General features: G+C 46.2%; 2 protein-coding genes and 1 long non-coding RNA gene across 3 annotated transcripts in view; all 3 read right to left on the reverse strand.

Moving 5' to 3' along the window:
- Positions 1-1,110, reverse strand: part of LOC6598986 (ubiquitin-conjugating enzyme E2 D2) — a 174,360-nt gene extending 173,250 nt beyond the window's left edge. The window contains exon 1 of the mRNA XM_002023987.2: positions 914-1,110. The gene's annotated coding sequence lies outside the window, so the exon portion shown is untranslated. The remainder of the gene's footprint in view (positions 1-913) is intronic.
- An 8,917-nt stretch (positions 1,111-10,027) lies between these two features.
- On the reverse strand, positions 10,028-14,393 carry LOC6598871 (CAAX prenyl protease 1 homolog). Its single transcript, XM_026992125.1, has 3 exons — positions 14,363-14,393; positions 14,130-14,299; positions 10,028-11,554 (listed from the first exon to the last, which is right to left on the reverse strand). Exon 3 carries the CDS (start codon positions 11,471-11,473, stop codon positions 10,028-10,030), a length of 1,446 nt encoding a protein of 481 aa, XP_026847926.1. The 5' UTR covers positions 11,474-11,554; positions 14,130-14,299; positions 14,363-14,393.
- An 8,222-nt stretch (positions 14,394-22,615) lies between these two features.
- LOC113566451 lies at positions 22,616-25,849 on the reverse strand. Its single transcript, XR_003409094.1, has 2 exons — positions 25,483-25,849; positions 22,616-22,891 (listed from the first exon to the last, which is right to left on the reverse strand). It is a non-coding gene; the product is annotated as an uncharacterized LOC113566451 (long non-coding RNA).
- Between the last annotated feature and the right edge of the window lie 1,720 nt (positions 25,850-27,569).

Below are 27,569 nucleotides of genomic sequence, written 5' to 3' on the forward strand. Positions count from 1 at the left end.
TACTCCAGAATATTTTCCATAAAAGAATTAATATAGTAAATGGTTGTATGTTATAGAAAATATTTGTATTTTCATCCCAAAATTTTGAAATATCCTAGACGTTGATGCTTCTTTCCCTCAGTGTGGCCATGGATATACATAGGTAAGAGGCAGGGGCAAGGGCGACGCGGTGGCATGGTCATCATTAGCATATCGCCGACAGCGGCGCGAAAAAGGGTTCCATTTGAAAAGTTAATCGCCAGCTGATGCTGGCCTGCGATTGCGCGAGCTGCGGCTGCGGCGGTGGCTGTGGCAGGGACGGTGGGGCATGCACTGGGACTGGGACTGGGACTGGGGCAGGGTGACGATGACTGCGTTGACACTGACAGGCCCTGGACCCCGCCCCACTGGATACATATCCCTGTCGTCGGACTTTATCTGCGGACTGCAATAAAAACGGACAATAATTAAAACTGGCAATGGGGCAGCGGTAGCAAATAGAACTGCCCTGCCCTGCCCTGCCCTGCCCCACTCCGCCTCCAGCCCCGCAAAAACATCACAATTGGCCAAGCGCGAAGGGTTTTCCCTGCTCCAGCTCAGGCCATGTGAATCGGTGGACATTACGGGACATTTGTTCTTTGGACTTTGTTCGAAGAGTTTTCATATCATTTCTTACTTTCGTTTTTGTTTTTAATGGCAGCCAAAAGTTTCGTCGGGCTCTTACCCAACATTCATTAACAGTCTGCGGCCATTCGCCTAACCCTTTTCTGTTTAATCAACGAAAAATTGTACAATTCATACACACTCGTTAGCATACACACATGTACAGTGCGTTTTATAGATTTAAGGATACTCGCATTTGATATTGCTTTTTGAGTGATTTTATTCCAAGAACAAGTGAATATTTAGCAAATAAAAAATAAATAAAACTAACCTTTTCATCTGCATTTCTCTACCTCATTCTGAATCTTTTTTTGTTGTCGCGCGAGAATTTCCTAACACCGAAGTCAGCTCCGCCTACACACACACGAACACCGTTTAGGGGAGAGCAATGCCAATAAGAGCAAAAATTAGGAGTGTATAAATATTAGGTGAGGCTAGCCTCGCACGCACTTTGTATGCATATATATGCACAAGCCAAACGAGAGAGAGAGAGAACACACCTCAGCTGCTACTATTGAGCGACTTGCATGGAGAGCGCTCGCTTTTTTTCCTACTTTCTTCTCTTCTTCGTTGCGCCTTTGCTCGCCACCACACAGCAGAAGATCTCGTGACCACATTTTGCACATGAAAAAAATGAATTAACGCAAAATATCAACAAAAAAACACACACTTGTTGCACTTCACTTCTCTCACACATATTTCCGCAGTTTTTACCCTTTTCCATGCATTTTACACTTTATCACTGATTTTTTCTTGCTCTTATTGGACTTTGGGGACATATTAAGTGTTTATTCACTTCTAGACAGCAGGGCAACAGTTTTTCCGTATGATTTTTCACTATTTCCCGACTTTTCACGCACCGAAACGCGGAGCTGACTTAAAAGCGCGCGCTTGGGCCGAAAGAAAATATGAATATGGGAGAGGGTGAGAGTGAGAGTGACAGATGCGTCGGTGGCTTAGTGCACGTTCCAATTCCAATGCTTCCAATGCTCTCTGGCTGCTCTCCATTCTAATGGCTCGCGTATAGGAAGTTTGCATTCTTGTTCTATTCTCCCTCTCTCCATGCAAAAGAAGATGGAACGTGACCTGTGCGTTGGAGTGCGATGGCGAGAAAAGTAAGAAGTGATGCTCTCTTTTTGCTTGCTTATGAAAATAGTTTTTTGTTTTCTCTCTCCCACTGCAAAGGGAATGCTGAACATTAATGTAACCTTTATCCCAATGGTCTTCGCATTACCGAAACGCACTGTATGTCACAAAAATTATCACATTTTCCGGTTTGTTCGCTATTTGAATTTCAGCAGGTCTGGTCTGCGTTTTTTTTGTTTCTTCTTTTTCCCCCTTTTTTTCTTTTTTCTTCAAACAAATAACCGTAAAAATCTTTGCCATCCACATCGGCCGTAAAAAGGGGATTTCATTTTAATTGCATACGAATTTCTTTGCTTTTTTCATCTCTGTGTGTTGTTTTTTTTTTTGGCTCTTTTTGTGTGTGCGTGTGTGTGTGTGTGTGTGTATTCGAGTGCGAGTGCATCAGCGGATGATATGGTAGAGTGTCCCTAACCCCTAGTCGAAGGCTTGAGCATCTTTGCGGAGCGGGAGGAGATGCTCTCCGCCGTGTGTTGACTTTTATAATTAAGCCTTTTGTGTACATTTCCAGTTGACGGAACCCCACCGGGCGGATGGGGAGCGCGGGAGCGGGCACTCGACAATCCACCTGGGGAGGAGCATCATAAAAAGGATTTATTGTGCGCAATTAAAGAAAATATATTACCGAGTTCTCGGGTCCAAGTTCTCCTGTTTTTCTTCATGGATTTTGGAAAGTTCTTCACTCCCTTCCCCCACCACCGCCGAGGGGCCATTGAATTATGCAAAATCATTTAAATGCGTCGCCCCGAAAACTTTTACCAAACATTTCTACGCCGACTTAACCACTTTGGCATGTGTCCCAGATTCTTATTGTTATTGTTCTTGTTGTTGTTTGTCGTTTGCCGGAGAGCTTAAGTTCATAATGTTCATAGAGAGAGAGAGAGAGAGCGCGTCACGCTGGATACTCGCAGTGCTCCCAGCCAGAAGGGTGTCGTGTCCCGATTACAATTGCCAGGACACAATGGAGGCGGTGGCTGTGGCGGTGGCAGGAGGATGGGGGATGGGGGAGCCGCAACCGTAGCCGGAGCCGTAGCCGGAGCCGGAGCCCTTTCCTTCCACATGCGTTGCCCGGGTTAATTGCTCAAGTTCAAAATTAAAATATTTATTACAATGAAAAACTTTGGCACTTTCGCGACGCCAACGTGACGAACAAAAGGAGCAGCTTACGAGTGAGTTCCGTTCTTGCCTCCTGCCTCCTGCCCCATGCCCCATGCCCCATTCCAGCCCATCCCCTTGCCACATGAGAGTTGTTTAATTTGTTTTCCGCTTACCGTGTGTTTGTGTTTGTGTGGGTTTACGCACACACACACACACACACACACATGAGGAGGCTCTTGAAAGGTGAACGATGTCGGCACCCCCCGGAACAATGGAACTTACATGCAAGTACGAGTATAAGAAGTGAAATTATTTCAGAAAAGTGCCAGGAAGCCGTCTTCTAATTGACATTGCAATGGGATTTCCCCATGAGAGTGTGTGCCCTGCCATTCATTTCCAGATGGTTACTTCTCGGGTGGATCGATTCGGTGGGATTCGGCATTCGCTTCGTTCCATTAATTTGAATCAGCGTCTCAGCTTTCTCATTACATCGTAACACACGCCCAAGAGGCACTGAACGAAGCAGGTGTCGTCATTTTTACAATGACAGATTCGAAAATTTCGGTTTTCTTTTCTCGCTCACTCCCGAACGAGAGCGAGAAGATTACTGCTGTGAATACTGGATGAATATTGTGGATTCATTTAGGAATCTGTCGATTAAAATCTGTGTGAAGCCTGAAATCTAAGGATATTGGATGTATATGATGTGCCATTCGTGATTAGAGATTAATCTCATCTGGGAAACATTCCCGGTAACTCAAATATGTGCTTATTTTTATCCAAGATACCATTTTCCATTGGTTAGATATTTTTCCATTCGATATTTTACGTTTTCTCAATAACAAATCGAATTGAATTCATTCAATAGCCGTAATAAGGCTTGAACTCCCTGCCTATTGGTTTGATTATGGGCAATACGATTATTTTCAGGCCTTCCCGCCATTCATGGGCCGGCTCTGATCTCTCTCCACATTTAATAAGCCTGCCAGTCAGCCAGCCCCGTCCATAATTGCCGTAATCCCCTGCCACCCCGTATGTGAATGGGTTGCCCTGCCGTCTAGATAGCCATTAGAACAGGTGTTGCCAGCGGCATTGTGGCCGGATTCAATTCCCTTCAATCTGCCGTGAAGATACTCGTCTCGCAAACAAAAAAAAAAAGAAAAGAGAGGAAAGACAGGCCGGAGCTTGTTTGGAAAAGCTTTAAACATGTAACATGCGGCGCCTTTTCATCATCCTTTGCCCCCCTCCCCACCACCTTCTCGGTTTTTCTCTTGTCTACACAGTCCCACTCTGTGCATCGTCTCGATTATCATTTGAGTGTATTGAAAATTTGAAACGCATGAATAGTCAGGGCCGGATCGTCCTGGGGCTAAACGAGACGGTCGGTGCCTGGGCCAAGGCATTCCAAGGGTTTATCTGCGCACTCCAGTCGGGTGGGGGGGGGTGGGTTAGGTGCTGGGGCGGATATGGCCAAACACATCCGTTGGCAGATGTTTTTCACATAGCTCAAAGCACACCCCCCACAAAACACAAACACACACGAACACACACATTGGTATACCCTTCCAAAGAATCGAATAACTTTGTCATACCTTTCGATGTCTATAAAGACCTCTCCTCCAGCTCTTCCAGTCGCCAGATCTCGAGCTCCTAAGTATTTTCCCTGTATAATACTTTCCACAAAATGTAATTTAGTTTATAGAATTCCTAATGGATATCCCTGAAATTAGTTAGGGCATTCCGCGTTCGATGTGTGGCCCCCAACAGTGCCCCCGCGCGTTGCACCCATTAACTTTGCCGCTGCTCAGAAGTGAAACAGCAGCAGCGGTGGCGGTGGCGGAGGCGGTGACGGAGGCAGCAACGTGAATGAGCAAGTGTTGCGGAAATGATTTGGTAGCTCCAGGGCTCCCCGGGCTGCCCCCGAGCTCCCCCGGGCACCTCTGACCACCGCACACCCCGTTTTTCGGCATCATGCCCGTACATTTTCATCTTCGTTCACGACCTCTTCATGATTGAAAAGTGTTTTGTTTTTGTTTCGGCTGCAGAATTGAAGTTTTCTATTATCTTTATCTGGCGGGCAACATGCGGTGCGGCTGGCTCTGGTTCGTATCTGGTGGGTGGGTGGGTGGCTGGAGGGTTGAGTGGTTGCTCGCTGCTGGTTGTGCGGTTGCAAGTGCATGTGCAGCTGCCCCACGACAGCATCCTTCGTGTAGACCAATCTTCCAGTTGGTTTTGCATCGATGGGGCATCTAATGTAATGATTGCAATGCTTTTTATTTTATTTTTATTTCAAAAATTGTCACAAATTCCATGCAACGTAATACCAGGGTTGCAAACAATACCAACGAATAGTTAATGATTTCTATACCGGGGGTCTTCCTTCTAATGATAACCTGCCAGCTCTTTGAAGTCTGGAAACTGATCAAGTTTTGGCGTCGAATAATTAGTATGCGCCTCAGAGCCAAGGTATGAATGATATAGAAAGCTTTAGTTATATATATGGATATTTCAAGGCTGGATTCTTACCAGGTCTACCATATAGGTTAACCCAAACGACCCTCAACGGGGACACGCATAGGCCAGTAGGGCCCTTAGTTATGCGGATAACACGTCTAGCATATGCATATATAATATATACGTAATATTTCAGGAAATATATCTTTGGTTTACGTATTTGTAGCAAACGTACAACCCTCAGATCAGCAGAGAACCCATTCATATCCTGAGAACCCATCCTTATCCAGTAATAAGGAGTCTTTGCCTATGACTAGGGCTGTACATTAAGTCCATTGCGGACTTTAAAATATTACATTACTGCCATTACAAGAAACGCCTTATAGAAGTTCCACATCTTACGGCTTTTCTCTCGAAGGTAAATGGGTATATTACAATATATTCGTATGATATTCCGCTTTGACCTCACTTTGTAATATGCAGAACTATGACTGAAGTGTAGTTCAGGCCTAAATCCCTGAGTTGAAGCTGAATGTTAACTATGCATCTCTGATCCAAGCCTATAAATAATTTCCGACCTGAGTGGTCAAGCTGTATGAAAATTACTCACTAGCCAACGAACAACAGAGAACAGGGAAAGCGTGAAAATTGAATTGAATAAAGCAAAATCATGAAAATCAATCTGCTGTCGGCATAGGAGAGTGCACTGCTCACGTACACGTGTCCAACACTGGTTGGCACCACTACAATGCTCCACGCACACAAGTGCACGGCACAACATGTGAGTGTTTTGGGAACAACGATAATCGTGAGGCGACTAGCCTCGAATGGGAGGACTATATACGATCCGTCATCATGGCCGTGTCGAACGAGCCATGTCTTTCTCAGAGGCTATAAGAACTTGAGAAGACTCCAGATGTGATATTGCACTGCCACAAAGCCCTCACTGTAGCACCTGTCCTTGTCCAGTGTATCAGAAATTGTCTAGAGTCTGCTGACTGAGATCGGATGAATCGGATGTAAACGTAGAGCTGCGGTCCTTGCCGCCATCAACTTGATGGGTGTTGGAGAGATCTTTTTGCACCCCTAGAAAGTCACGGGAGAAGCACAGAGGCTAGTCCTAGTTGACGGCATAAGCTATATAACATTTAAGTGGGAAGATGGAAATTGGCAGGATGCTTAAAGCTGGCCGAAGCTGTTTCTGCGTTCTTTTTTGTCGCATGAAAACTTTTTCACAAAGCCCGAAGGCGGCATACCTAGTCCATCCCTTACTGCCGCTGCTGCCATATCCTTTAGCTACTTTCTGCTCCTCCACACTGCACACACTGCACCATCATCATCATCATCATCATCGTCATCGTCATCAGCCCCGTCATCGTGCCGCCCTCCCCCCGACCGCCGCTCGTTCGTCATTATCGGGCCGGAGAAGCGCTGCTGTCATTACTTTTTATGCCCCAGCAACATGATGCACTTGCCCCCATGTGGGCCGAGCGCGGTCGGAAGAGTTTTTGGTGGCATGGGTGGTGGCATGGGCGGCGGTGGTGGTGGCTGACTGGCAGTTAAAATATAATTTCAGGAAAGAAATCATCATAGAGCCGCACACAGACGGAGGCAGAAGCCCAGAAGCCCAAGCGTGGAGAGGCACTAAAAGTAAAACATCAAAGTGAATGCCGTGGCCACCGTGGCGGTGGCAGGAGCAGGAGACGCACATACACTGTACAAAATTATGTTTGCTACTTAAGGACAAAATGGTACCAAACCTCAAGTTTGCCCCGACATATCTTCAGATACAGCCATGGTAAGGAAACGAATGAAAAATCCTATGAAAGGTCATCCATACCTACTTTCAACCCATTAAGTGTTTTGGATTTCGGTGCTGCGAGTTCCATGTACAAATTATGAAAGTGTAATGACAATTCGAACTATTAGTATATGATCTATACTTCCAGTCCTATACCTAGTTTTGGAATATGTAGACGAAGTATTCGAAGTCGGGATCTGTGAAGGTACACATATACCATCTCCTGTCTGTCTGCTATATAGGAAAATCTGCCATGTATCGGAACCTTTGGAGAGAATTTTTGTCTAATGTTTGTGATAGTTTTCTCTATGACTTTTTTTTTGCAGTGTTGCAAAAGACTGTGCTTGTCACAGCTCAAGCGCGCTGCAGAGACAGAGACAGAGAAAGAGAAAGAGACAACCCTCAAAGTTCCGTCCGGACTCCATGCACCGCAGCCCCATACTCCAAAAACTCCGGAGTGGTCTGGCAGTTGTTGAGGGAATGTTGAATGGAAGAGAACGACGCATTTACGTATCCCTCCCACGCACAGCCATGTTTCATTTTTTGTACTCACGAGTATCTGTGCATGTGGAGCCCCTGAGACATCAACCGTTTGAATGCGTAATTGATTTAGCAGGAAACAAAAAACAAAAAACCCCTTCGTAGCCACGGCCCCCCCCCGCTCTTTCTGGCGATCCGTCAATCCGTTTAAAGTCGTTGGCTAATTAAGTTGCGCCCCAAAGTGGCAGCAAAGGACTCGAGCCTTTTTTTCCGCTATCGTTTCTGCCATAAATGAGGCTTTCCCGGGCCCCAGCCCCGCCCAAAGGCCACCCCCAGGCGATTTCAATTGGGAGTGCTCGGGGAATAAGTTTACGATCGCTGCTGGGTTTTTCTTCGTTTCTTTTTTTTCACTTAATTTTTCCTGCACTGCTTCCCCTGCTGCTCCTGCTCCTGCGCCTGCCACTGCCACTGCTGATGTTCCTGCTCGGTGCTCTGCCTGGTGGGACATTAATTTTTATGTCGTCGAAAGGCATTTAAAATAAATTTTGGTAAAGAAAAATAAAATATAATTCGGCGAGGCAGCAGCCGTTAAAAAGTAGACACCAGCCGCGTTTAACTATAAAAAACGAATACACACATCTAGCACCACAGATACTCGTACTTTAGTATCTGGCGAGTGCCCCCCCCGCCCCCCCCCCCCCCCCCCCCCCCCCCCCCCCCCCCCCCCCACGGGTGGCACACGACTTTTTTTTTTTCTTTTTTTTTTATTGCCGAGACAATGAAACACCCCAGTGCGGGGGCGGGGGCGGTGTGGCCAAAGCATAAAAATGGGTAACCTGTGCAAACAGTCCGTCAACAATCGTTTCAATCACATTTGGCCATCGATGCAGCTGGGGCAGCATCACAGATCGGGGCCCCCAACGAGAGGTGGAGCACTGCGGGGAGGGCAACTGGCGCAATGGAGGAGTTCTTTGAAGAAAAAGGAGGAGACACGGCAAACTTCTGATATTCAGAAAACCCCTAAATATTTTTTTTTTTTTCTTTTTTTTTGTGTGTAATTTGATTATAAAATATTATCACAGATACAATTTTTTGTTTGCTAATACTTTTCTATAATGCTTTTTCTTATTTAATTTGTAATTTCTTTATTTTTAATTTATTATGTAATTTGTATTTGATTATAAAATATTATCAGAAATATTTCAAAATATTATTAAACTTGTATTTGAATATAAAATATTATAACATATATTTTTCTTTATTTTCATTTCATTATGTAAATTGTATTTGATTATAAAATATTATCACAAAAACAATAATTTTGTTTGCTGTCTCACAGGAAAAAATACGATGATTTAAAAAAAAATAATACTAAAAAATGCGTGTCATCAAAGTCGAAGAATTTTGAAGGGGATATTATTTGGTTTAATTATCTGTCCAGGTTTCTAGAGGTCCTCTTAAATATTCTATGCACTTAAAGATTATTTATTTGATTTTTTATCTATAAAATGTAAATTTTTTACAGATAAACTACACATAATACGGGCTAGAGTTCAATCGTCAATCGATAAATGTACTACACTATAATTATTTGTGTTAAATAAACTAATTAAATGTTGCTATTGGTGGCTAACAATTTGAGAAGGCATTGGCTATGATTCGCTTGAAAATCCACAAACCGAAGGGTGCATCAAACAGACAAAAATGCTTCAAATATGAAGATATATCGAACCAAAGGTGTAGTTTTCCACCATTTTTAATGATTCTTCACCTCCAACAATTTTTCAAAATTTATTTTTTTAATTTTTACACCAACAGAAAAACCAATTAATCATTTAAAATTTTCCAACGAATACCAAAGGTAAGAGTTTTCTTTTAAATTAAACTCATTCTAGGGATCACTTAGGGACTCTGGCCTTCCAAGTGGCAGATTTGTAATATGAATAGGGAATTTCTTTTGTCTGGATATACTCGTGCAGGAATTGTCAAAATTTAGACAATTTTAAATAGTTTCCAGCTGCAGTTAAAGCTTGGGATGGTGAAATATTTCCTTAATTCCACGAAACTTTACCCCCGGAAAATTAGCTTTTAACACCCAAAAGACCAAAATTTGAACACAGGACGAGCAGGAGCTGGAGAGAGAGGAGAGAGAGAGAGAGAGCGGTATGACAGCGGCTTATTTGATACGAATTTTAATTAAAACACAGCGGAAAAGTTTCCACCCGTCCAGGATCAGGAAAGTTTTTGCGCTCCGCTCCGGCACTGCACTTAAAGTTTAATCCGTACGCTGTCAGGGCCCGGGGCAAAGTCTGCGCCATGCGGCATCTACTGAAATCCATTTTTAATTATTACAAAACATACACATGTGTATATAGTATTGGTCGGATGGCCAGGGCCGGGGCGGGGATCTCAGATCAGCTCAATCATGCTGAGCCGGGTGCCCAGATCGAGTCGCTGCAGATTCCGTATACGCTGCAGACAGGAGGGCCGAGTGCGGTACCACATCAGGTACCAGTGGTCGTCGAAGGGGAAGACGGAGTGGTCGGCGAACAGCTTGAGGAGAGCCTCCCGCAGCGAGTGGCCGTAACCCATCCGCCAGGCCTCGTTGTCCGCCCGGTACTCGGAGTGGCGTATGAAGTAGAAGACGATCCAATTCGAGACGGTCAGGTAGGGGGGCATCACGTACTTGTAGACCAGCCAGTAGCCGACGATAATCGGGTAGGAGTTGTGCGGAAAGCCGGCGGCCTCGTACAGGGCGTGCACGTGGTAGCAGGTCCCGAAGAGCACCATGTAGATGATCAGGCTGACGTGGACCAGGATGAAGCCCTTGACCATGTGGTAGTGGCGCCAGTGGGAGAGCTGGTGGGCCACAAAGGCGGCCACCTGGCTATCGCTCAGCCCCAAGTCGACCTCCTCGGGCAGCAGCTCGGCCAGTGGCATGGCCCGATTGAGTATGAGATTGTCGAGGATCACGAGGCGCTTGCAGCAGCAGTAGCCCCACACATAGGCGGTCGCTTTGGCGATGTGAAAGGTGTGCATGAGGGAAACGCGGTCCGCCGGGAACTTGTAGTCCTCCAGGACCTCGAGGAGTGCACTTCTCAGGGAGCCCTCGGGCAGCTTGGAGCTCTTGCCCAGGCAGGGTAGTCCGAACAGGCTGAAGAAGACTAACGCCAGCACCGACACTGCAAAGAGGAAGCCCCAGATCCACAGGACAAAGTAATAGCCGCCATGGATCTCGATGTACAGGAAGATGGCGGTGAGCGGGATCAGCAGCACCTGCACGAACACTATGACAAACGCCAGGGCGCACACGACACCCACCAAGGGGGGGGCCGTCTCCGGGTCCACATTGTAGCGGTTGTCCAGCATCAGCTTCTCGTAGAAGACCAGCGGCAGCAGGCGCAGCACCATGTAGGTGGAAAAGAGAGCCATGTAGGCCAGATTGCGCCACACCAGCTCGCCCACATTCCCGTACAGGGCCATGGTCCGGTCCCACAGGGTGTGGAAGACCCCGAAGTAGAGCTCAATGCAGCTGAAGATCGCATCGAACACGTAGCCCATTAGCTGAAGATCCACGGCGTGCATTTCCGTGTTCTTGGCCTCCAGAAAGGACGCTGGCGACATCACGGCTCTCATCTGGCGCGGCGGCTCCTGGTGGAGGTTGCACGTGCGCAGCTGCCGGTAGCACAGAACCACATGGAAGAGATTGTGCAACACTATGGAACCACAGAGCACGTGTCGCAGGAACACCGGATCGGTCAGGCGCATTTCGTCCGGCACCACCCTCAGGCCAATTGTATCGTCCATCACAATCATTGGCACAGCGGCCATCGGGTCCTGGTACAGGGAACCCATGGTCTGGTGGCATCAACAATGTGATATCGAATCGTATCCGTATTCGGTTTGCCCTCCCAGACAGAATACTCCAATTTGTACCTACAAAATGTCAGGAATTGTGTCAGTCAACTGGAGTTTATTTCAGTATCAAAAAGGTTTTCAGAGAGTCGTCGCAATCCGTGTGCTTTGAGTTGTATTATTTTTTGCTTTTTTGGTTTCGAAACTGGCGCAAACATGTCGGCCCCGTCTCGGGGCGCTCTGTGGGTGGGTACTCGTCACTCAATCGCAAGGCTGTGCCGTTGAAGAAGGAGGAGGTCATACCCAAAATCCGCTACTACAAGCGTGCGCCCCTGAACACGCGCCCCGATCTGGATCCGGATCTGGATCTGACCGAGCTGAACTCGGAGGATGCTGGCCTACCGGCCCAATTCAGCGGCTCGACCAAGCCTTTTCGCGAAGTGGCTGCAACTGGACGACGTCGTCGCCAGGGCGGGCCACTGCACCCGGGAACCCTCAGGAACACGCTCTATCCGACAGTGAACCAGTTCCACGATCAACCGGAGAACAACGCTCATCCCATGGACGCCGGACAGGTGTCGCCCATGGCACAGTTCCGTGAGCTATGCCGCACTCTGAATCGGCAGTATAATCTCAAGTTATTATTCCTCCTGTGGGTGGCTGTGATTCTGGTCGTTATACTGTATGTGGTCCTGATTTGACTTCTTTGACACCCTTTCAAGAAAGCCTGGAGACACTTTTCAAAATCCATACTGAAAAAATCGTGTAAACGGAACTGAAAAAGGAACTGAAAACGGAACTAAAATTTCCTTCTTGGATACTATCGATCTTCTGCATATTACTTTCATCTGTAGTTTGTTATGTCAGCTTCTGGGAGAAGCAATATAGGGATTCTCCCAATCCTAATGGCTTCGAGAGTTTGTTTTGGATTGTACTCTGGGCATAAGCCGGGGATTAAGAGCGAAATTCCGTGGCGCCAAGGGAATTACACATTGGATATGTTTTTGGTGTAATGTTTCTTTGTAGTTTGTTGCCGGGGATTGGGGCACACACATCAATGATGGTGGCGAGGGCTTCATTGTGTTGCCAGGCTCTGGCTTCTGCTTTGATGGTTTCGGTTCAACGCCATTACTTGTGCCCCCCGCCGCCCCCCCACTCCCATCCCGCGCACTACCACACACGAGCACACATATGAGGAGAGCACTCCCACAAATGCGCGAACACCCACTTGGCATCACTAATTAGTAAAATTTAATCTTCACACTATGGCAACGCCAAAAGCCCCGAACTCCTGACCCCCGCCCCATCTTACCACTATTCCATTCCACCAATTGCGTTGCTCATTATGAAAAATTTCAAATTAAAACAAGAAAGAGCGCAACCCTCTTTTATGTTTCGACATCCGAAGCTCTGGATACCCTTCTGCCTCGAAAATGGACAAAAACAAAATGCATCAGAGCTATACAAGATTAGATACTGAATTGGAAACATATGGTATTTCCAAAAATGATTTTAAACATAATAATAATCTGCAGGCTCAGAATTTATCTTTTCACTGATCTTTTGATATAAAAGGGTTCTAAAAGGGTAAAGAGAAGGTATCCTTGTCAAACTTCCAACCAAAATCGTGCTGCCTTCTTCAGAAAGGGTATGAAAAAAGAGGTGGAAAGGGAATGGGGGGGGTGGCAATGCCAAGTCAAAGGGATGTGGCGGGCATGGACCTGGGGTGTGGCATCCTTGGATCCCGGGACAAAGTAAAAGTTTCTCAGAAGAAGTAACGTCGTGGCAGCCATCAGGATTTGCATAAATACCAGGACATGTATGTGTCCGTGTGTGCTTGTGTGTGTGTGTGTGTGTGTGTGGTTGTTGGTATCACACATCATGATTACATAATTTAGCTATTAAAACAGCGCCAAGTGGCTGGCATGGTGGTGGGGGGTAGGGGGGGAATCGAGAGGGCCGAGAGGTAGAACGTAGAACGAGAGGCTTATTTATGCCTCAACACGCCGTTTGCCACAGCTTCAAAGGATCCACTGGAACAGTGTCTGGAGAGAGCAGGGCAGGGAACGGGGGACAGGGCTGGGGGTATTCCAGTTCAACGGCACACATGTGCACTTGATTTACTCATTAGCGTTACTTTTCTGTTCATAATAGGGCGCTTACCAAGCCGGAAACCGCAGACCCAAACCGAACCGAACCGAACCGAACCATCGCCCACGCTTCAGAGCCGCACCGCACCGCACTGCTTCGTTCTGTTCTGTTCTGTTCTGTTCTGTCGTACTGTCTTTAGTCGTACTGTATCTTTCCGTTCCATTTGGGAAACGTTCTGGATGCGTCGGCATAAGCGGCTTAGGCGTATCCTTTGTGCATGTGTAATTGTGCCGCCTCTACCACACACCCATACACACCCACACGCACACACAGTCACGAATAAGCCCTAATAATCCTCACTATTTGCCCGAAAGATGGCGCAGGAGGAGGGAGCGGTGGGGGGGGCAGAAAAAAGGTAATACCCGCACAAAACTGCGTAGTTGGGCAGCCAGCCCGTAACCTTGCTTCCTTCCAAACGAAGGACCCAACTCCTGCCACCCGGTGAAAGTCACAAATTTAACGTTTCACATTTGCCTCCGGGACCGGGGTTCCCTTAGATACTTACGCAAAAACTCCACTGGGAAATATGCTCCTTATAACTCTTATCGGTGGCAGCATATAAAGGTTAACTTCTTGGATGTCTGTGTCCCTTGGAGATTTATGTGGGGGATTCCGATGGCAATCTTAAAAACCTTGACAACATTGACTTTCCTTAAGCTTTGGAAACTGGGAACCCTTTAAGGAATCGTTTACTCAGAGGAGTTCCGAAAATTCAGCTCTATAAAATGATTTACTTACAGATAATACCCTTGCAGAGTGTTACTAAAAGAGACTTTTAGTAATCGATTTCCCAAATTGGTTTCAGGCTATGACACCAAGCCGGTGACTGGCATCCCTGACCGAGGGGTGCTGCCGCATGACGCGCACTAGAATGGTAGATGGTCGCCGCCTTTATGGCCACCACTTTCCTGTCAAGAATTGTGTTAAATTTATAGCTGAGAATATCCCAAAACCCATATAATTATTTAGAAATGAATGTGAAAACGTTTACCTGAAAAGTTGATAAATTTCGGGCCCATTCATCTCCTGCCAGAGACCTCTACCTCAATTATGTGTAGAGTGTACTCGTAATTATATATAGAAGTTAATCCGCAGCGGATTCAGATTTGTTGTGGTCTGGCTATCGGTGGGTAATCGATAGGGTAGGGTAGGGTCTCTGGTATCCAGAGATTTTGGGCCTGTAATGTTTGTGCCTGTCATCCATTATGCCCAGATAAGATCGGAACATGAATTGGGCCGGGAATTGCAGAGGTTTCCGTTTCGTGATAAGCGGATTTTAAATTAATAATTCACTCGCCGCACGAACGTGAAAAACGTTGGAAAATTGCTCAATTTTCCGTGCGAGCAAAGTGAAAAGAAAGAAAGAAAGAAAGAAAGAGAAATTTATGCTAATTTTCAACAACTATCAGTGCCAGCAACATGGACTGGAGGGGACAACAACAGCCCCAGTCCCAGAGACCGAGACCCCACCTCTCCCGCCAAACCCGATGGTCATGTAATGTTGGCGCAGAGTCCGAGGCAGAGCCAGTGGCAGAGAGTCAGAGGCAACGGCGGCGTAACGAAGTAACCTAATTAATTTGTGGCACTCATTAGCAACAATTGAAAATGCCAAAGCCAGCAGAACCAAAGAAGCAGAAGCAGCCACGGACCACGGACCACGGACGCTCCTGGACCCGGCCACGGTCCGGGCCGGATCCCCTTCCAGAGACCGTCGTCCGTCACTCGTCAAGCCGTCAGCCCAAACTAGAAGTTGGAAATGTCCGTCCGTCATGAGAGTGGGGGCCTTCGACGCCTATATATCCGTGCCCCAACTCCTGCCAACGAGAAAAGTTTATTGTTATTTGGGGGAGAATACTTTCGCACTGGGCAGACCCATAGATGCTCTATACTTCCCTCAAGAGATCTGGAACTCGCCCCGAACTTCAATCTCTAGTCCCTCGGTGCTGCCACAACCTATGCATGTCACGTGAGTCACGAACTCCAGCAACGATTTATTTACCTAATATTCAATTATTTAACATATTCCCAGGCTTCAGTTTGTGACGTGATCTCATTAAAACACGATCCGCCCACGATTTAGGTATATCAATAAATATATCTGATTGCGCTGTAAATCGCTTTCAAATGTGTAACGTGACTGCCGTTTTACCAGAATTTCACATTCCAATTGGGATGTAAATGAAATAAATCTCGATCAATCACGATATCATTTAGCTACAACGGAGTTCTATCCGTTCGCTGGCTGCATGTCAGAAACGATGTTCGTTAACTCGTATTCCCCATATCAGAGAGCATTTTGCTCCATTATATTCCCAGAGAATGGCCTAAAAAGGTGGCTAATTACACCTATCCTTTGCCGATCCCTGCTTCTGTTTTCATCTCAATTAGATGCCTGATTGAAAAGATCGATTCTCAGAGAGTGGTCCCTGGGCTGGGCACTCGTCAACATATCAATTAAGATTAATGTCGCCACATGGATGGGAAAACAATACAGTCCGTTTCTAGATCATTTGGAAGACAGCTTTATCGCCGGAGAGACGTCTGTCGGGTCGAGCACTATCGATCAATCAGATCAATCACAAGGCCTCCCAGTGTTGGACTTCCTGTGACCTCTGCCCTCTGCCCTCTGGCCTCTATCCTAATGATCTTTCAGGTAGTGCCACTTCTCACGCTTTCTGGACTCTAAGAAGGAAATGAAGGAAGAACGAACCAATGGACCCCGGGGCTAATAAGCAGGTGTAAGGGCATCAAATACCAAAAAATGTTAACTAATTTTCGGCTTTGTTGCCGTTGACGTGTGAAGAAGAAAGGCACGGGGAGGGTCTGGGTCCGGGTTTGGGTCCGGGTTTGGGCCAGCCACCACCACCCCCTCCATTAGCTGCCTCACCTGCCGACCCTGGCTGCTACTTATTTAGCCTTGTGCGTGAGCTGGCCCTATTCGAGGCGCTGTCAGTCGTCACTCACCCAAACCCCAGTGCCCAGTGCCCAGAGCCCAGTGCCCACTCTCGAGCTGCGGACCTGCGGCTACGCATGACATTTTTACCATTTCTACCAACAACGGGCAACAGCCAACGGCCCAGCGATATGCAAAATCATTTGACCCGGTCCCAGGCCCAAGAACGAAACGGCCCCGAATCGACTCTGATCGCTATCTGAGGGCTAATATATGCGTGGGTCGCCGCTGCCGCTGCCACTGCCACTGCCACAGCCACAGCCGCAGCCGCAAATGCCTTTAGTAATGCATAATTCGAGGCACTTTTCCGGCCCAGGGTGGTGTGGCACCACGGGCGAAGGGTGGCCGGTGGCCGGTGGCCGGTGGCCAGCGACCGGTGGCCATTGGCCATTGGGCAGTGGCCACAATCGCGAGACTTTTGTTTCTCTCTTTTTGTTTTTCCATTCGGCGGGGGCCCTCGCTGGGAAAATCATTTAATTAACATTTTCAGCCGCCTCCGAGGCGCAAAATAATCACGCATATGCGTGGAATTCCGCACAGTGGGTGTGCTCAGCAAAACTGTGCACACAGTGGGATACGAGAATCGGAGTAGCACTGCAGGAAGAAAAAAATAATATTAATTAAAAGAAGATATAGATGGTCTTCGAAAGCGAACTATTTTGAATAAATTCTATATTAATCGATTCTAAATAAAAGAGTATAAAGAAGTAATATTTCCATATGTTTAATAATAGTTTCCTTTTTAAAAAGGGCCTTCTGAAGATTCATCTAAAGACATTTATTAATAATAATTGTTTTATTCCATATGCATATACAAATTAGACGAAGGAAAGGATCTTTCTTAGGCTTTTATATAGCTGAAAATAAAGAATATATAGGTTATAAGAAAGATAGGCGATAGAGAGAGGCTCTAGGGAATAGACAATATATTCCCTCCTGAGCTCTTTAAGCATACAATCGAATACGAAAGAAGAGATCTTTCTTAGGCTTTTATATAGAAGAAAATAGAGTATATAGTTGGCTATAGGAGAGCTAAGCTATACAGAGAGAGAGACTATAGAGAGAGACCCTAGGGAATAGATTCCTTTTCGACAATATGCGATCCCCTCCTGAGCTCTTTAAGCATACAATCATTCTTTCATCTTAATGAGACTTTATCTCATAATTTAATCAAATTTATGATCACTCGAATGCCGTTCCCCGACCACTGTGCGGGCCGTTACTGTCAGCTGTTCTCATTGAGCGCCGCACCGCACCGCCACGACTGAGGGAGGCCGTTTTTGGCGTAAATTATGATTATGAGAAATGCAAACGCTATTCAAGCCATTTCCCAAACTCCAGCCCCGACTCCGACTCCAGCACCGGCATCGACTCCGACTCCGGCTCCGGCTCTGACTTTGGAAGGTGGGAGTTATGTAAATACATTTAATTTTTTAGTTTTCTCGCTTGGCTTTTCCATGGGCCATGGCCCACGGCCCATGGCACGCACACTGTTCTGTTCGGCCAGGCCACATCCTTCACCATTTTGGCCATTTGGTCATTTGCATATGGAGGGTATGCGGGGGTATGGGGCATGGGATGGCGGCAGTCGACTGTTGCGTATCTTGCGGATACGTATTTGAAATATGAACAGTTCTACTACCTTTGGCTCCATGCTTATTGCCTTTGATTAATCACCAGGTCGAGCGGTGCCCCTGTGGCCCTGTGGCCTGTAGCCTGTGGTCTTTGGTCTGTTTTCCATACATGGTCGAGTTCTTTTTGGCCGTTAAGTGTGATATTTGTAACACTTTGCCAACCCATTGTTGGGACCGACTGAAAGGCTTTTAGACCTCTCCAGCGGCCTGCCTTGGATATGGCTAATTAGCCCATTACTCCATTATTGTTGCTCTTGTCGGTCGTTGGCAAAGGCAAAGGCAAAGGCAAAGGGTTTCCACTTCTTACCTTTTTTTTTTGGTGTTGTTTTTCGGTAGGCTTCTTTCCGTTGTGGGCCGTCGCACACGTGTGGATGGGTCCCCTCTGAATCTGACTCGGACTCCGACACTGGAGAGGTTCTTTGTACGAGTATATGGCTTTCAAATATGCGCAATAAATTCCAATTTCGTGGCCTAATGAATCCACAAAAAAAAAAAAACCAACCGCCCGCCCATTCGTTTGGCCAGCCCAAAAAGGGCCCCGCAATTAGCGCGGCGCCAAAAGCCATCCGAATGTTTTCCGACTGCGCCCAATTCTAAAATCCCAGTGCCCCTACCCAAATATGACGGCATCTGAAATGCGTAAAGTCGTAAAAATAAAAATAAATATTACATAATTTTCAAGATTAATTGCTGATAAAACGAGGCTACACACAAATTAAACTTTCAGGTAATACGAGTACCAAAAGAATTGAAATTTATTTGCAAAATTAACCCCTTTGGGGCACTCTATCATCTGTTGGAGCTGCCACTCAAAGTAGGAAACGAATTGACTCTTGAGGTTCTTGTCATCGAGCCATCATGATGGGGTTGGATTTAGGCTTGAAACTATTAGGGATCTTCCAAGAAGCCCATAATTAATATAAGACAAGTGCCTAGGGTTTTAAGTATAGTTTTCTTTGAAAATAAACAATTGTTTGATAACCTAGGGACTGATCAAGAGCCTCTAATAGCACAATCCTATATCCTACTTATACGCTTTAATCAGTGTACAAAATATACCTTAATCTCATAACTTTCCGAGGTTTCCGAAACTACTGAAATTGTTTTATGTCTTAGATCTAAGCTTTCAATGTAATCTTAGATTGTTCTTCGTTCTATAACCTTGAGAATAGCAACTGCTCCGAGCTGAAGAGCTCTCCCAGCTGAATTTGTTGCCCAAATAAACGCCAAATCGATATCAAGTGTCGACAATCCTTGCCGATGTGCTCTCCTCATTCCCGACCCCAATTAAAGTCGAGTTTCGTTAACTGCCCGACAATTTGCGAGCTGGAACCCTTCCCTTCCCATGCCCTTCCCATGCCCTTCCCTTTACCCGTGACCGCAAGAAGGCATCCATCAGGCAAGTGTCGGGCTGTCATATAAAGCCCCTGGAAATGAGAGGAGCAAATCTGGGGGCTCAAGGAATTTATGCATTTGTAGGGGTCCAGGGTCCAGGGTCCAGGGTCCAGGGTCCGGGTGGACTCTCTTCCGAGTCCTCTGGCCGCACGCATAAGTTTCAATTTTCGTTTAAGCCTCGGTTTGGGGGGCAGCAGGACGGCCAAGGACTTTGTTGTCCTCATAAGCCCATTGATTAATTTGAAATTTATGATGCGACTGCGGATCGCAGGGCATCCATAACTTTTGCTCTGCGGTTGGCAGCACCCCTGCACCCTTGAGCCCTCCACCCCATGAACGCCATGAACGCCATGAAGCCCCGGTACCAAGCAGCTTCCTGTGGAATGTGTTCTCATCTTTCACTCTCTCACGGCTCATATACATTTTAATTAAACGTCGCAACACCGGAAGACCAAAGCAGCAGGCAGCAGGCAGCAGCACCAACAAAAACACTTGACAATTTCACGTTAATCCTGGTCACAGGGCCAGGGTCCTTTTCTGGCCACGATTCCTGCCTATTTTTCGGAGCTACCCATAATCATAAACATCGAGCCGACATTCGGCAGAGGAGTGGGGGCCGATGATTGGAATTCTACACTGAGCGAAACTTAATGATTCAGTACAGAAAATATCCCTCCTATATTTCTGTACCAAGAGGAAAAGTATTTACTTTATGCAAATATTTGATCATCTAAATGTATTTTATATTTAAAATCAATATATTTCAAATTTCTATTAAATATTTTCATATTTATATCAAATATATTTCCTACAAATTTGATATATAATATTTTTATTATTTTTATATTTATATCCCGTAGATTTATTTTAAAGGATTTGAAATATTTCAATATAATATTCAGATTAAATTTAAATCCAATTCTATTTAATTTCACTATTTTTCTATATGAAAACCGATTATTCAATTTAAATATTGGTGTGTTGCCATTTTTCTCTGAGTGTTGAGCGATTTAATTCAATATTATTTCCTTTATAGTAATTAGGGTACCACCTCGATGCAGTTTTCTTCTCGAATTCCTTGACTTAAGAACTCTGGGAGGTTTCTGCCAGTGTAGGGTCAGGGGCTCATGGCTCCTGGGCTTCGCGGCGGTTATCGGAGCGGGTATCGTACGAGTACATGCGACTTAATTACGCGTGCCAAGCCGAGCGGCTTTTGTTATTATCATTCAGTCAGCCGGTTACCGGTTCCACTAACCACCTCTCCGCTCCTCGCCTCTCATCCCCCTCGCCTTTAGCTTTCGGCCACCTCCCGTGGTATCCTTTGGTCCTTCTGCTGCTCCTTTGTTGCCCTCTGCCCATTGATGATAATGTTTGAGCGTCGACGCTGAGCATTGGCTGCGCTTAATGAATTTATTTGTTACGCATGGCGTACTTTGAATTGGCGTCCATGTCAGGACACACACACACACACACACAGAGAGAATGAGCCCGAAGGAAGCTGAAGGCCTGGGCCTCATTGTCCTGCTGCCTTAATGAAATCCATTATTACGAAACCCATTCCCAGAGTCACACAAAGAGCAGAGCAGAGCAGAGACGAGACGAGACGCGACGCGAGACCGAGGCCAAAGTAAATACACTTATTACGAAAAGTGTTGGGCCCAACCCTCGAGGAACGGAACGGAACGGTACGGAACGGGCATAAAACGCAGCAGGAGCAGGATATTACGCACAGCGAATGATGTGCGACGTCCCAGGTCCCAGCGCCCAGGTCCCAGCTCCCAGGTCCCAGGATGGGGTTCAGCGAAACGGAAATGGAAATAGCAACAGCGGCAATGGCAATCGCAATCGCAATGGCAATGGCCCAACGGTAGCGGTAAATGGCACAGTGGAATGTATTATTTTTTTGGTTCGCCCTTGCCTTTTTGCCAGAATACCAGAACCATCTGATAACGATGACCGTTCTACGGGATGCAAATTGTACGTATATCAAGCGTCCGACCCCCGACAGCGACAATTGTCCCATAATCCACCCAGAAGTCCTACGGCCTGGCCTCACTCCCCTAAAACATAGCCCGGAAGAGGGTTGCTTTCCAAGCACTTGAAGCGCATGCAATTCCAATTGAATATTTCGCACATCAGGAAACTATCAAGGATGGTTAATGTGATCCCTAAACGTTGATATGAAAATGCAATATCCCGGCTGCATATATTGTACACAGATGTGGGCCGTCATTTGAAGGGTAACAATAGGATTAAGACTAGTTCAGGCTCAGAGCAAGGCTTTATCTAATTGGAAATATATATTTATTCTAAAATATTACATTTGTATATATACTAGGGGGTAAGGCCCCTACGCAGTCGGGCGACGACCCAAAACTTTTCTATATATAAGATATCTCTCTCTCTATCTTCTTGAAATCTATATAAAATTACATTTTGCCTTATATTAGATACAATCCTTTCTTTAAAGGACTGGGCTTTATGCAAATTAGTTTCATTCATGATATTGAAATATGTATCACAACTTTAAGATGGTTCCGTTTATGTATGTGCCAACTGGTTAACAAAAGGGTGAACTCCATAAATTTGGCTTACCATTTGGCCCCTTTTTTGGGGTCCTTCCTTCCTTGCTTCCGGAAGAAGCAAACGGAATATTCTGATTAAGATATTTTGTGGTCAGAGACGTGCCACCCAACCCCCCTTCTGTCGACTGGTCCTGCATATAATTATGCTTTAGCCTTCCCCTCTTTCCACTCACATGTGGATGGGACGGAGGGACGGGGGACTGGTGGCTCATTCATCACGCTAACAACGTCCGAAAAGTATCTGGAAGATTGTTAGCACTTTCTTGACAAAACCAGGGGCGGGACCCGGCTGGACAGGAGCGGCGGAGTTGCGTGGCGAGTTATTTATGTTGGACAGCGAGAGGCGGCTAACTATTAAAACTAACTACTTAGCAAACACCCCCTGAACCCCCACGAACCCCCACTAACCCAACCACGAGAGAAACTTTTTCGGCAAAGTGCCATTTAGTTAAACATTCTGACACATGATAAATGAGTCATAGACCTCTCGTGTGATAGATCCAGCCGGAGGAACTGTGGAACCATCCCACCATTAGGTCAAGCATATGCCGGATCTTCCTCCATGGAGTCGTTGTCGTTCGCGTTCGCGTCCGGCTCCGGGCCCGGGCCCGGGTGCGGGCAATTAAACAGAGCAGAGAGAAACATGTAAATCAGCAGCATCCAAGCATCCAAGCATCCCAGCATCCAAGCCACCATCCATCTATCCAGGGAAAGAGCAAACGGAAGAGAGAGAGAACTCATTAAATAGAAAGCATTTAATGCGTGTCTAGATACAGATGAAGATAGTTCTCATAGATAGATAGAGCCCCAGCCCGAGTCCGAGTCCGAGTCCGAGTCCTCCCGGGCCGGTAATAGAATGTCAGCAGCAGCTGACGGAAGACGCTGGGAATACAGCAAGGATAAGGGGAATCTGGGGAGTGCCAAATTGAATGAGCGAGTGAATGAGTGCGATATCAGGAGTCAAAGTTTGAATCGCCCCGAAAGCAATCATCATCATCATCCTCATCGTCGTTCGTCGTTCCTCGTCCTCCCAGGAAGGTCATTTAAGTTTTAATGATGGAGTTGTGTCAATGAATGGATGGATGGATGGTATAGGAGCAGCTCCGAAGGACACGCGAGATTGTTGTGGTTGTTGTTAGTCCTCCCGGGGGGTTGCTTCTGCTGCTTCTGCTGCTGCTCTGCCCTACCCCCGTGAAAACTTCCTTTAAGAACTAAAGTAGCAAAGTAAACAGAGGACAATATGGGATATGGGCGGGGGGCTAGGGGATGGGGCATTGGTAATAGCCAAGTTTGATGCGAAAATTGAAAGAGGGTGTCGACTGTACATACACCGTTATCATTCGCCGGCCCGGGTATCTCTGGCCTATCTCCCCTCCCCTGCCGCTTGGCTTACCAAAAGCAACCCTTTAACATCTTTTCAGCAAAAAATATTGTGAAACTTTGCAACAAAACAACTCGAACCGAACCCCTCCCCGCCCAGGAGTAATGGAAGCCAGCAAAACTTTTCGAACAATGTCAATAGAAACCTCCCTCGGGACAACAAGCGGGCAAAAGGGCGGGGAACGGTGGCAACTATGACTAAGGGCTTTGTACCTATCAAATGATTTCGATTCTAATTAAATGAATGCCCAAAAACTTTCCAAACGAATGGGAAGCCAAAAAAAGGAGACGTGTATCTACTTTCAAGACGAGTTGCTTTCCAGATAACGATCTAAAGATAGTTAGGACTTAACATACTAGTGACTGATGGAATATTCAACAATTTTCTGGAATATTGACAGACCTCTTGAAGATAGCACTTATCGGGTCTATTGTGCCTTTATGAATTCTCATGAAGATGAAAACTATTTGTATCTTCTTTATAATAGTTTCCTGGCATAACCAGGTCTATATGGTCTATATATAGGGAGAAATTTTATTGTTCTCTGTACGACAATACGTTTTGCGTCACAGTATCAGGATGCATTCCAGCAGTATTCAAAAACTTATATCGACAGAAGAAATTATGCAACCCTCTGTCAATGACATATTTTGGACGCCTTTCAGAACGAAAACAGAGCCTCTTTGGAGCTGTTCCATCTGGCAAAGCCACAAATCATTTGGACGCCTCGCATGGCTTGTGTTGGCGTTAGCTCTCAACCTTCACAAATCGGTGCAAAACAAAAAGTTAATTAAACAGATCCCAAGTGCTGGCCACTCGAGTGAGTAGAATGGGGGGCATGGGATATGGAGTGCAAATGCGTTGGCTGTCTATGGGTATTAGGCTTTATCAGATGTGCATTCATTCAAATGCACTTCCTTTGGCCGCTCACTCAACGGCGACTTCCCGTTAGCACCTAGACCCAGGCGAGGCCTAAGCCCGGACCAGGCCCCGAACAGCCCCGACCAGTCCAGGCCAGTCCGGCCATCAGATACGCATCAGTTGCAAAACTCAGGCAACTAAGTAAATAAGTAAACGCTCACTCACTCAGGAGCTGCTTAGCCCGGTACACAACACAAGTAGGAAATATCTACAATATTCCGACTATGGAATACCCTGCTCGAATACGATATATATGTATGTAGATATGTGTACCACTCAGGTTTACTCAGAACATGGCTCTAATCAATTTAGTCCACAAAGCACCTACAAGGAGGGATTCAGTCCTGTCAGTTACGAATAATTTGTACTCTATATGTAGATAATCTAACTTTAAGAAATATAAATCCAACATATGTATTTACTACATTTCTTACGAAGCCACAAATTTGAAACCATTTCCTTCCGCCTGGAAACGGAACATACCCTAGTGCTCTATTTCTACCCTGTACTGCAACAAAATTGCCAGCCCACTTCATTTAGAAGGCAACTAGAGGAGGCAGAGGCAGCGGCAGAGCACCGTTGGGACGGGGACCGAGCTTCGGGCACAAGGAAATGCTTTTGCAGCGCTGCGACAGCGACAGCTGCGCGGCTAATCCGCGACAGGCTAAACAGTTGAACCGTTGCACGGCTGTCCCTGTCCCCCCCGGGGCGGAGAGGTGCAAAAAAGGAGAGAGAAAAGCATTGTACGATGCATAATTGAAAAAAAAAAAAACAACGAAATAAAGAGTAGAAAAAACATCAGAAAAACACAAAGCGGGTGGAGTAGAAGGCGGGGAGCAGGGCAATTGCAAAAATAACAAAAGACAATGACAGCGACAGCGACGTGGACGCGGACGTCGATGCCGACGCCGGCTGCGACTGCAGCGTTGACAGTGGCGACGTCCCGACGTGATGTTGGAAATTGAATAAAAATATGTATTTTTACTTACAAGTATTCCATATAACCAACGTCAACAGCAATTTCCACAAAAGTGCACGCAACGACAAACGGTAGCAGCACCAACAACATCCACAGGCAACAACATCATCCGCAGCAGCAACACCTTCGAAATTGATTGACAAAAAAGAACGAGCAGAAGAAAGGAGAGCTTTCAATGCTTTCACGACTTTGAGTAAAATGCTTAGGGTCCACTAATGGAAGGAAGGTGATGTGATCAGAAGAAGAAAAAGAGAGCGACAGTAGGAGAACAGAGCGCAGCAGTGAAGCTGAATGGAGAATGGCAGAGAGAGGGATAGCAGCGGGGGACTGACGTATCGAGTTGCTCCTCTAATGTGACAGCTCAATGCATTTTAGATGGCAATGACAAACTGAAATAGCAACAAAAGTACCAGCACAGCACAGCAGAGCACAGGCAGCGGCAGCGGCAGCGGGAGAAGCTGAGGCAGCGGCAGCAGGAACAGAAATTGCAATTTATGTATTCCGCAAACGAACAGTGGCGCAAAAAAGTTTGCAGCTGCTGATAAATCGTTTGCATATAATGCTTACGCATATTGTAAACCTATGCTGTACAGTTTGTAGGATAGTTGAACGAAAATCAGCTGATAATTGTCCAACAACTATTCTTTAATTCCTATGTTATATGTACGTATATTTTAAATTGGCATTCAATGGCAGGGCGTCTTGCTTCTTCACGAACTTTTCCCACCCACTGTAACGTCGTCAGTTTCAAACACACTCACACACACAAGTAACCGCTCGCTCTCCCGCACTCACACTCTCTGCCAATCACATTTAAAGGTAGCGCGAAATGACAAGAGTGCGGAAAATCATAACATAATAAGGAACCAGAAACAGAACGGGAACGAGCAATGGATACGATATGGTTGGATACCGTTGGTTGTGTTGCCTGAAGAGGCATGGAATCGGGTGGGGGCATGGAAGGAGGAAAAACAGGCAGCGCAACCGAAACTGTGGCTAAAAATGCAGCGCAAACAACTTTGAACGTCAATTTGTCAACTTGAGGCGAAAATTGATGGCAAAAAAAATCTCTGCACCGCAACGCTGACGCAGGCAGAGCCAATTTCGGACTGCGACTCACTATGCTTGCTGAAGAGGAGGGGGAATCGGCTGCAAGGAGCGGTCCACACAGCCGGTTTTCCGGACTGCATGAAAATGTCAGCTTAATGCCGTTATCGTAGGTGCGGCAAACACGTCGCTGCCGCCCGTCGGTAGCAGCAGTGCCTGATAATGAGCCGTTAAGGCGCGATGGAGAGAAAAATAAGAAGAAGCAGGCAAGGCAGTCGCGAAAGCTTCCGCAATATGAAACAGCAGTGTGGGGAAGGGAAGGAATGGAGCTCAAGAGCACATCGAAAGCTGGAGGTCGGTAGAGAGAGATTGAACAAACTGATAAGCCCTCGCTGCCCTAGTCACTCTGTCCCTGTCCCTGTCCCTGTCTCTGTCCCACACACACACACACTGCACACTTGCAGTTACATCGAAATTCGGCGAAATGTGAAAACATTCGCACGTGCTGAGGACACGCAAAGCAAGAGAGTGAGTAGGCGAGCTACAGAGAGAGAGAATATGGAGAGCAGGTCGCAAGCAACCATAAAGTCTAATGTCAACAGTAAATGCAAAAACAAAACGAACACAAGTGGCCGCTGCGCTGCGCCTACGTGAGCGACGGCAACTTCGGGTCTCAGAGCCACAGAACGTTCCCCCCTTCTCCTCGCCGATCAAGCAACACACCATCCTCATGATTAACAAAAGCAAAAACGACAAGGAGAGTCAGCTTCGAAGACCGATGCCTAAATACCCTTGCAAGTCAATCAGCTCTGATCCGATTTTGATGTATTATAATTTGACTGAGTTATCTGGATCGAAATGAAAATGCACTGCCTGGTTGACAAGTTTTCTTACAAAGACTTGTATTCCGATTGGTTTGAAGATGTTTCCTACGCTGCGTTGCAAACAGCTAAGCAAAATATTAGCATTCTCAGTGTAGGGTATAAATTACTGAAACCCAAAAACATCCATATTCGCCGTGAAATGCAATTCCTTTTTTGATTCTTTTTC

The sequence above is a fragment of the Drosophila persimilis genome, unplaced genomic scaffold (assembly GCF_003286085.1).
Source record: "Drosophila persimilis strain 14011-0111.01,24,50 unplaced genomic scaffold, DperRS2 tig00000700-arrow-arrow-pilon, whole genome shotgun sequence".
Lineage (NCBI taxonomy): Eukaryota > Metazoa > Arthropoda > Insecta > Diptera > Drosophilidae > Drosophila > Drosophila persimilis.